This window comes from Glycine max, chromosome 10, assembly GCF_000004515.6.
Source record: "Glycine max cultivar Williams 82 chromosome 10, Glycine_max_v4.0, whole genome shotgun sequence".
NCBI classification, from domain to species: domain Eukaryota; kingdom Viridiplantae; phylum Streptophyta; class Magnoliopsida; order Fabales; family Fabaceae; genus Glycine; species Glycine max.
Window position 1 is genome coordinate 46144998 of NC_038246.2, and position 12050 is coordinate 46157047.

Sequence of the window (12050 nt, forward strand, 5' to 3'; positions counted from 1 at the left end):
AATGATGATATAAAATAGAATAAATTACACAAATTTATCTGTTTGTAAAAATTACTCAAACATCAAAAGAAAAGACACAGTCACGGTATAATAAGAAAGGGCACGAAGGGAAATTCATTCATATTTAAATTGATTTTAATTTTTATTAATTTTAATAGAATTATCTAATCGGTGCAAAAATGAGTTAACGAGATAAAAGTTGATTCAAAATAAATGAGAAATCTGTGTAATTTTCTTATTTTCACAAAGAGATTTGTGTAATTTATTTTATAAAATAATATTACTTTATAAAATCAGTATACTTAATTTAGCAAAAAAATCATTATATTGAAAACAAGTGACAGCTTAACCATTGATATGCTATAGTGTGAAGTGTGATAGCTCCTGTTTCAAATTTTATATTTTTTTGTTGTTGTGAATTTTCAAATTCTATATTATATTATAAATAAATGTTTGATTAATATCCTCTTTGAAAACAAAATAGTGAGTTAAATTAAGAGCGACAATTTTCCATAAAAAATGCTTGTGAATTAGAACAACTTCAAAATGTTACTCGCGTTTTTTTTTTTTTCAATACAAATGTTGCTCACGTTTCCTTATCTTCCATTTCCATCATTTGATTCATGACGATAAACTCATGTTTTCGTATGCTTTATCTGTACGAAATATGATACGAAATAGAACAACTTGAAATTTGTATATAAGAAAATAGAACAACTTGAAATTTGGCACGAAGGAAAGGCGTACGGAAAAAAATACGAAGATTGGTCTTAAAGTTTAACCTAATCATTATTATAGGGTATTAGTGTTTTCAAATTAACCACTAAAATATTCAAAACTATATATTATGTTTGATTTTATACGGTTATTTAAAAATATGATAGTGCAATTTATCATTAATATTTATTTAACATGTAATAAATATATAATAATTCATTTTTATTAATGCTAATTTTAATGATATATATTTATTAATTAACATTTTATGATATCCAATGAATATATAATAATTTATATTTACTAATACTAATTTATTAAATTCATTGCGGCAATCTAATGAAATCATCAGAATTTTGGATACAAATATGAATCATCACCGGCCTAATCTTCCTTTTTCTAATCATTTTAATATTAACATTAATAGTGCCTAATTCACTTCCTATCTTGCATTCTGCTACATTCACATTCAGTCATCCCAAAATATTAGAACTAAGGAGATATTGGCAAAATTAATTGTAGATAAAAGTTGGTACTTCAAAACTTTTAAATTAATTTATTAAATTATAAATGTTCGATAAAATTAATTATTGAAATAATAAAAAATATAAAGTAACATAAATAAAATATTTTAAAAAGATAATAAGAAAATTAAAGAAATATTTTAAGAATAAAAAAATATAAAAAATTTAAAACTAATGTTTTTAAAAACATTTCAAAAAATGGAAGTAAAAAAAAGAATAAGAATCCTGAATTAGATTCAAGAAAGCATAAGGTTCGAATAATTTTATCGAGAAAAAATTATTTGAATAAAAGACAGTGAATACAAATAGAGACCAAATTAAAGATATTAAGCATAACAAACCTTTTGTTCTTTAAAAAAATAAAAATTATTTTTGTTTTTCTTTTGAATTAGAATTTTGGTTTTTATTGTATTATATATATATATATATATATATATATATATATATATATATATATATATATATATATATATATATATATAATACGTTAAAAATGAAAATTCAATTTTTCAATCGATTTGACCCCTATAACTATATGATTTTATTTGCGTTGGATATTTAAATGAATTTTTCATGTGTTTTCGTTATCATCAATCTTATTCCAAAAAAAAGTTATCATAAATCTTGAAGTTTTTTTTCTCTAAAGTATTCTCTATCATCACTATGTTGTGATGTCTATTTAACCATGTCATGTAGGGAAATCACGGTTGAGATCATAATTCAGCAAATTGAGCTAATTTGAGATTCATAATATATAGTTAATTAGGATAATAAGTAGGCCGTTCAATGGTGATTATACTTTAATACATGCATTATTTTACCAAATTACTGATATGTTTTTAGTTAAGAACAATGTTTCATTCATCATCATCCGACAGTGCAAAATACGAAAATATTAGACACTCCCTTACATTGTTCTTCTGCAGCAAATAGAATGCACAAAGCTATAATCTATACTGTCATGTTTAATGAAAAATGAGAAACCATTTCTTCATTTTCTTTTCCATCGATCCAAGCAACATTTAATGAAAACTAGTGATCAGAATTCAAATATAGCCATGTTATTAGTTACAAGACTTGAGCTGAACATTGTCAATGGGAAGTGTGTCAGTTGGAAAAGGACACTCCAATTGCCCTTTCTCTGGCAGCAATGCACAAGGGTAAGGAGTGACATTGCTTGTAACTCCAGAAATGTTACTGCAATTCCATTGAAGCTTCTTCTGTTGTTCACTCACTTGAATACTCACATTAGAAATGCAGATTCCTGTGAAAGGATCATTGGAAATTCCTTCAAGTCTTGCGGACTTTGTGACATTCGTTGCAACAACGTCTCTATAATTTATCCCGGTAATGTAAGGTAGTGCTTTGGGATCATAGCCAGGGTCAGGGTGGTCTCCATAAGTGCCAGTAATCCAAAATACATATTTCATGGTGTTGAGATTCATTCCTTTGACAAATATGTTTTTCACATATCCACCTCTACCAATTGCTGTTTTGATTCTAACTGCTGCTTCAGTGTTGATGGCAGTGAGATCTTCAGCTCTAACATCATAGATTCCACCAGACATTTCACTCCCTAAAGCAATCATAGCACTATCAGGGGATACACAAGTAATCCTCCTAATGATTAAGTGTTGGGTTGGCATTCCAAATCTAATTCCATACTCATCCCAGCCACTTTTTACCGCAATGCAATCATCACCGGAAGTAATGTTGCAATCTTCAATCCTAATGTTTGAACATGAATCTGTCAAGAAGAAGAAAAAAAGCTAGGTGAGAATAATTAGACAGTGGTTGCCAAATAATATTGCCGTCCTGGTAATATAATTTTTTATTTATAAAAAGAATGCCACAATTTCCATTACTTAAATTGCAAATATGTAATCAAATTGAAAACTATAAAAATAAGAGGGAAAGCTTACAAATGTTGTTACATATAAGTAGAGCATATATCATTCATCCTTAATTATCTAAGGAAAAAATCCCACGTTTTGTCATTTTAGTTTGCCATTAAGTGTCAATGGGAAAAAGTATATTATAGAAGAATCAACATATTACCTGGGTTTATCCCATCTGTGTTGGGAGAGTCCACTGGTGCTTTAATGGTTAGCCCTTTTATTATTATGTTACTGGAGATATATATAAAGCCTTATTAGAAAAATTAAACACATTGAAAGAAAAAAGAATGCACTGATGTTAACAAAGTTGAACAAAGAAGCCTTGTCAAACCTACTGTATACTGGATGGACAAACCAGGTAGGCGAGTTGACCAAAGTGAGAAATGATATCTGGATTTGATCAGAGTACATGATCTCTATCAAATATGGCCTAGTGAGAGTCAATTGACCCTGATGGAACTTGTTCCACCAATAAGCTCCTTGCCCATCAATTAGACCATTGTTACCTAATGATCAAATTCAAATAGGTCAAATTAAAAAAAAAAATGACTTAGCCACATTTAAATGAACTTAACAACCTTTTATAATGGTCTGTTACTCGGGCTAATTAAATAGCTAGTTACCAGTTATAACAACATCTGTGAGGTGAGTTCCAAAAATTAGACTGCTAAACCTTCCTCCGGGAGCATCTCTTCCTCTTCCATATGAAGGTAATACAGGAAGTTGGGGCCATTCTGATTCATCCTGTTCAACAACAACAAAAAAGAAGATAAACTACAGTATCAAAAACAAATATCAAGTGTGTTGTCAATTGCAGCTGAACTAAACACTATATTTTGTGTGTCTTTGTTGGAAGTAAAATGAGGATAAAAGAAGCAGGGAGGATGGAAATAAAAATAAAAAAAAAGAATTACGAATTGATAAGAAAAAAGTATAGAAGAAAATCATAATAGTAAATGTTGTGCATATGATAAAAAAAATTTATTATGTAAATTATATTATAATTAAAATTTATAATAAATATTTTTAAATATATAAATTATATTTTAATTTAATAATTAATAATTTAAATTATAATATAAAATTATTTTTAACTATTGCTAATTTCTTTGAAAAAAAACTATTGAAATTAATTTTAGGAAAATAAATAAAAGAAGATAGATTATAAAAGATACATAATTAAAATCAAATAAATAAATGAAGATAAAAAAGATTATTCAAGATAATTGAGAAAGAAACCTGTTGAGGACTGTGGGGATTTAGGGTTTACTCAACAGTAAAATAATTAAAACTCAAATTTTAAGCCATCAATAAAAAAAAATGATTTGTTCTTAGTTTTTATAAACCAAGAAGACATCATATGTTAACAAAAAGTACAAATTCACAAAAAAAAAAAACCTATTATATAATTATCTCATTAAAAAATATTCTTAGTTTTTATAAACCAAGAAGACATCATATGTTAACAAAAAGTACAAATTCACAAAAAAATAAAAACCTATTATATAATTATCTCATTAAAAAATATTCGCTTTTTGGTTTAAATTGCCCTTGTATGGGAGTAAATGCACCTAAATAAAAAGAGAGAATTTTAAAATGCACATGACTAAGAGCAACAACAACAACGCCTTATCCCACTAGGTGGGATCGGCTACATGGACTAAGAGCAGCAAATACTCTGAAAATTTCATTACTGAAAGAAGGGGGGGTGTATATATACCTGAGATGCAAGAATAACAGCACCAAAGTCGAGAAAAAGAGTAAAATGGCTTGTGAGATTAAAGGGTCCGGTTAGCCATTTCCCAGGTGGCACAACAAGCATTGCACCTCCATCAGATGCATATTGGCTGAGTTTGCTTATTGCAGATTGAAAGGCCTTTGTGTTGGATGTTATGCCATCACCAACCCCACCAAAATCTGTCAAAACTGCACTATGCTTTCTGCAATTTATGGCATAGTACACCCCACTCGCTACCTTTACATTTACTGATACCAATATCAGAACTAAGGAGATCACACCAATGCCCTGCACACACCAATTATAATAGTTCGTCAATAAAAAAATCAACCAAATCCCGTGGGAAAACTAATTTAGCCAAAAGACATGCACGTTTTCTTGTCTTATACACAAATAAGCAACGTGAACGTGAAAGAATGAAACCATGCTAGAGAACAGGTATATATATGAACCAAAACTTGGTTAAGAAAATGAGAGAGAAAAAATACGAAGAAAAACTCTAGATATGAGAATAAAATTACATAGGAATTTCGGAGTCGTGGACACATCTTCATGGTCTGAGACATGGCACAATCAAAGTTTTAGTTTTCAACTTTTCTTCCAAAGAGAAGATACATACATTTAATATATAGGCAAATATATAAAGAGGCTATCAATACTAAGTCTAAAATTCATTTATGGAACATTAATAATCCTTTTATTTTTATCACTAAATGCATAACTCAGTAAAAATATCAATAAATGCATAATATGAAACAATAACATTTTAATATTTGATAACCAGTTGCAAAGCGGTTTTTTTTGTCGGTTTTTTTTATACTAATTTTACCTATATTTTTTGTTTTTTTTTTACCACTTTTCTGTCTGTGGTTCAATGGTTAATTTAAACTGGTCACCTAGTCAATTCAATGGATCCTTTAGGTTTCAGTTATCATAATTTGTGAATTTTTAATATCAAGTTAATAATATATTCTAATAATATTAAAGCAAATATTCATCAATTAACATTAATATATACAGAGACGTTATAAATTTAAACTAATTTATATTTATGTTCTTGAATTTTGTTAAAAACCAAACAAGTCTTTTTTAATAACCTGTTGCAAAGCGGTTTTTTTGTCGGTTTTGTTTTACTATGTTTACCTGTTTTTTTGTTTTTTTTTTTACCACCTTTTGTATCTGTGGGTTCAATGGTTTATTTAAACAAGTCACTTGGTCGATTCATTGGATCCTTTAGGTTTCACGTATCATAATTATGTGATTTTTTAATATTAAGTTAATAATAAATTATAATAATACTAAGCTAATATTCATAATTATATTCACTAATTAACATTAATACAGAGACGTTATAAATTTAAACTAATTTATATTTATGATATCCAATAAATACTTCTTTTACTGAAATAAATGCATTTAATATTTTTTATAAGATTTTTTTAATTAATTAGATCCAATTGCACAATAACTAGTATTAGATTTTATTAATATTGTATCAACATGTAATAAATATAATAATTTATATTTATTAATGCTAAATTATTAATATTATCAGTATTCAATGTTTTCAAATTTAAAAATATTAACATTGAATACTGATAATATTAATATTATCCAAATTATATTTATTAATACTAAATTATTAATGTTAATACTACATTATCAATATTAATATTATCAGTATACAATGTTTTCCAAATTATAATAATAAAAATATTATTGCATATGAAAATTCAATTTTAAATTTTGTATCAACATGTAATAAATATAATAATTTATATTTATCAATGCTAAATTATTAATATTATCAGTATTCAATGTTTTCAAATTTAAAAACATTAACATTGAATACTGATAATATTAATATTGTCCAAATTATATTTATTAATACTAAATTATTAATATTAATACTACATTATCAATATTAATATTATCAGTATACAATGTTTTCCAAATTATAATAATAAAAATATTATTGCATATGAAAATTCAATTTTTAATAGGTTTAAATTTTTATTCTTATAAATATGATTTTTTTTGCATTGAATTCTCCAATGAATTTTCATGTTTTATGAAAGAAAAGAAAATCATTTTCTTCCTTTTTTTTTCCACCCCAAGAAATATTTCGTTGCTTTGGTAAACAATCCAGTCAATTACTTCCTTTCAATTTCATTTTTTCAAAAAGAACCGCATGGATGGAAATAATTTTGCTACTATAATTTTAGAAAATAAATAGGAAACTATAGAAAATAGAGGACAAAGATATGAAGATATAAAGATATAAGAGTAGTTGGATGATGAAAGAGGAAAAAAATACGGATTTGAATCTCCAATGAACAAATACTGGTATTAAAAGAAATAATATCACTTAAACAAAAATAATATCCTTAATGAATAATAGCACAAATCTTCATGTTATTTTCTAATTTTTTTTCTAACATGTAATAATCAGATTCAAATACACTCATGTTACTAGAAGACATTCTGAAGGGAACAAGTCTTCAACTGAACATTTTCAATGGACAGTTTGTCATTGGGAAAAGGACAATCGAATTTCCCTTTCTCTGGCAACAATTGACAAGTGTTAGGAGTGACATTGCTCGTAACTCCAGCAACATCAGTGCAATTCCACTGAAGCTTCTTCTTTTGTTCACTCACTTGGATACTCACATTAGAAATGCAGATTCCTGTGAAAGGGTCATTAGAAATTCCTTCAAGTTTTGCAGAATATGTGACATTCGTTGCAACAACATCTCTGTAATTTATTCCAGTAATATTAGGAAGTGCTTTGGGATCAAAGGCAGGGTCAGGGTGTGATCCATAAGAGCCAGTCATCCAAAATACATATTTCATGGTGCTGAGGGTCATTCCTTTGACAAATATGTCTTTAACATATCCACCTCTACCAACTGCTGTTTTGATTCTAACTGCTGATTGAGTGTTGATGGCAGTGATATCTTCAACTCTAACATCTTGGATTCCACCAGACATTTCACTCCCTAAAGCAATCATGGCACTATCAGGGGAAATACATGTGAGCCTTCTAATGACTAGGTGTTGAGTTGGCTTTCCAAATTTAATTCCATACTCATCCCAACCACTTTTTACTGCCACACAATCATCACCAGAAACAATGTAGCAGTCTTCAATCCTAGTGTTTGTACATGAATCTGTGAACAAGAAGAAAATAAAAAGTAGGAAAAATTAGACAGTGGTTGTCAACTAATATGGTCAGTCCTAGTAACAGATTTTTTTTTAAAATATGAATGCCACTATTTGCACTACTTCAATTGAAAATATGTTAGCAAACTGAAAACTATAAAAATATATATATGTGGAGAAAGCTTATAAATTTTGTTACATAAGTTTGGCATCAAAATTCAAAAGGCAATGTAAATAAGTATATAATAGAAGAACAAACACTTTACCTGGGTCAATTCCATCTGTGTTTGGAGAGTCCACTGGTGCGAGAATGGTAAGCCCTTTTATTGTTATGTTACTGAAGATATAAAGCTTGATCAGAATAATGAAACATACTATGTACATCAAGAAAATAGAATGCACCAAGGTTGAGAAATGTGAACAAAGAAGCCTTATCAAACCTGCTGTAAATTGGATGGACAAACCAGGATGGGGAGTTGACCAAAGTGAGATTTGATATTTGGATTTGATCAGAGTACATGATCTCAATCATGTATGGCCTGGTGAGATTCAATTGGTTCTTGTGGAACTTGTCCCACCAATAAGATCCTTGCCCATCAATAGTACCATTTTGACCTAATGATTAATTTCAAGCAGATCAAATTAAAAAATGAGTTAGCCACTTTAAAATGAACTTGATAACCTTTAATAGTGGTTTATTAATTTGGACTGAATAGTTACCAGTTATTACAACATCTGTGAGGTGAGTTCCAAAAATTAGACTGCTAAACCTTCCTCCGGGAGCATCTCTTCCTCTTCCATATGAAGGTAATACAGGAAGTTGGGGCCATTCTGATTCATCCTGTCAATGAATGTGGTAATGTAAAAGTATGATGTTAATCGATGCTTAACTAAATGTTATCTTTGTTTGTATTTGAAGTTAAATAGGGTGAAGACAAATATGGAGCAAAAGAAACAAGGGAAGGATAGAAATAAAATGGAAATATAGTAGAATCATACTTATATATTAATAATATTTTAGTATCAGTATTGTATAAGTTAAATGTTTATTTTTATATAATTGAAATTTATAATAAATAAACATTTTTATATATTAATTATATTATAATTAAAATCCATAATAAATTAATATATTTAAATATAATTACAGTTTAGAGTTATAATAAATAGTTTTACAATGAATAATTGAAATTAAAATAAAACTATTGAAATTCAATTAAGAGATATAAATAACTTTTTTAAAAAATAATAGTTTGAAATGGTTTTAAGATCATTTTTTTGGCTAGATCTTGGGGTAGTATGTAAAATGCACATACAAAAGAGAAGAGAGAATGTCTAATTGAGTGTATTCTAAGTAGATTTGATTTTCTGTCTTGTGTAACATCATCTTTCATAAATAATGATATATAGTCCAAATGCTACAACGTAAGAACTATCACATATACTGTGAAAAAATCATTACAAAAGGAAGGGGAAAATATAGTGGCAATTATACTGCAATAGGATATACCTGAGATGCAAGAATAACAGCATCCTTGTGGAGAAAAAGAGTGAAATGACTTGTGAGATTAAAGGATCCTGTAAGCCATTTCCCAGGTGGCACAATAAGTTGTGCACCCCCATCAGATGCAACTCGGCTGAGTTTGCTTATTGCAGATTGAAAGGCCTTTGTGTTTGAGGTTTTGCCATCACCAACCCCACCAAAATCTGTCAAAACTGCACTATGTTTTCGACAATTTATGGCAGGGTATTCAATGTTAACCAATTTACTGGCTACTCTGCATTGTGCTACCTTCACATTTAGTGATCCCAACATAAGAACTAAGGATATCACACCAATGACCTGCACAAAACAATAACAATTCGTCGTAAAAAATTCAACGTAGCCCTTTAGAAAAATAATTGAATAATTAATCCAAAAGACAGGTTTTCTCTTGTCTTAGACACAAAATAAGCATCATGAAATAATAAGACCATGATGGAAAACAGGTATATGAACTAAAACATGGTTATTAAAATGATATGTCTTCATGTAAAAGAAAAACTCGAGATGCGATAATAAAAATTACATAGGAATTTTGGATTCGTGGACATATCTCCATGGTATGAGACATGGCAGAGTGAAGTTTTAGTTTCTTACTTTTATTGCACAAAAGATACAAACACGGGCAAATATATATAGAGAAGATTACCAACACAAAATCCAAAGATATATGGAATATATGAAGGCAATTATTATAATTATAAATAAATAATATCCTGTCTATTGACTGAATCTTATTTTTTAATTTCAATGGAAAATAATCAATAGCTTAAACTTAAGAGTAAATGTATATTTTTCCTATAAAAAGATAACTATTTTAAAACTATAAATGGTCCAAATTAGAGATAAAAAAAAGAAAATTTTAATATAGAATTTACAAAAAAATCAAACTAAGACTAGAAAGCTTTAATATTAATATAAAATGAAAAATTATAAATAAATAACACCCTTGTGTCTTGTGTATTGAGTGAATATTATTTTTTAATTTTAATAGAAAATAATAAATAGCTGAAATTTAAGAGGAAACGCATAATTTATAGAAAATGAAAATAAAAATATTTTAAAAATATAAATGGTCAAAGCTAGAGAAAAAAAAATAATGTAGAAAAAAAATAAAAGTAATTTAAACTGTAATTATGTTTGATAAAATTAACTGAAAAATGAGTTGAAAGTTGAAAAAATAACTTATTAAAATTATGTCTGATAAGGCATTTAAGTTGACTTTTAATTTTTTTTCTACTAGCTAAAAAATTTATTTGATTGTTCGTAAATAAACTTTTTTTAATAGTTTCACAGTAACTTCTAACGTTTTTTTTAAATGCGATTTGAAGTAATGTTTTTTTTTTAAATAATGCTTGAAGTAACGTTTTTTTAAATATTAACTTTTAATTTTTTATAATTTCTTTTACTTTTATCATCAATATATTTATTCATTTCTTTGTTACCTTTTTATATAAATCGTAATTTTATTATTTTTTTATCATTTTATATTTTTGAGCTACTTCAATGACTAATTTTATAAAATACTTTTAATTTAATAAATTAATTTTTTAACTTAGAACTACCTGCTAATCTTTTAACTAGTTTTGTTAAATATAAACTAAATTATAAATGTTTCATAAAACTACTTGAAAAGTATAAAATAATAAAAAAAATATTATTTATTTAAAAAGAACCATCGTAATTTAGATAAATATATTGAAAATAAAAATAAAAATAATATAAAAAAATTAAATGTTAAAAATTAACATTTTAAAAAATGTTATTTCAAAACGTTAAAAAAAAGTTTGAATATTAATATAAAGTGAAATTTTAATATAAAAAATCTCGTCGTTAAAGGAAAATTTGAAAAGGATAGGCAAGTATATAAAGAGGACTATCAATACTAAATGCAAATATGAAACAATAAATAGTTTAAAATCCTCACAATATTTTTTCCCTTTGATCTCGTTTCATTGCATATCGATCTCGTGTTATTTCATATTTCTCATTCTTCTCTTCTTGTTTCTCTTTTCTGTAGAAAGTACAGTCAAAATATTAATTAGGATAAATATTACTCTTTATGGAATATAAGAGAACTATATTTATAAATAATTAAAAAATATTTTGTGTATTGAATGGGTACTATTTTTAACTTTAGTAAAAAAAAACTAAATAATTTAACTTAATAGGAAAACATATTTTTTCTATAAAAAAATAATTATGTTTTTCTTTACAAAACATGCAACATGTCCTGGGTACAAAGAAGATTTTGATCTCAAAAACTTTGGTTATGAAATAATTTTTTAGAAAAATATCCAAATTCATTAATATTGCTTCTTCCGCTCCATTTATAATTATCACATAAGAGGAAAAAAAATCCCCAAATAATTGTTATTCTAACTTTTTAATAATGAAATATTAATTATTATTTTTATTTATATCTCTTATAATATTAATGTTGAAAAAAAAATATAAAAATAAATTAA

At 26.7% G+C, this 12050-nt stretch overlaps 2 protein-coding genes across 2 annotated transcripts; both read right to left on the reverse strand.

The window, feature by feature from the left end:
* Positions 1-2305: 2305 nt before the first annotated feature.
* Positions 2306-5468, reverse strand: LOC100794916 (probable polygalacturonase). The gene is made up of 6 exons (XM_003535549.5): positions 5399-5468; positions 4860-5165; positions 3763-3883; positions 3471-3645; positions 3300-3370; positions 2306-2988 (listed from the first exon to the last, which is right to left on the reverse strand). The coding sequence occupies exons 1-6, from the start codon at positions 5441-5443 to the stop codon at positions 2306-2308; spliced, it is 1401 nt and encodes a 466-aa protein (XP_003535597.1). The 5' UTR covers positions 5444-5468.
* A 1762-nt stretch (positions 5469-7230) lies between these two features.
* LOC100779166 (probable polygalacturonase) lies at positions 7231-10141 on the reverse strand. The gene is made up of 6 exons (XM_003536402.4): positions 10109-10141; positions 9550-9882; positions 8760-8880; positions 8480-8654; positions 8306-8376; positions 7231-8047 (listed from the first exon to the last, which is right to left on the reverse strand). The coding sequence occupies exons 1-6, from the start codon at positions 10139-10141 to the stop codon at positions 7350-7352; spliced, it is 1431 nt and encodes a 476-aa protein (XP_003536450.2). The 3' UTR covers positions 7231-7349.
* Between the last annotated feature and the right edge of the window lie 1909 nt (positions 10142-12050).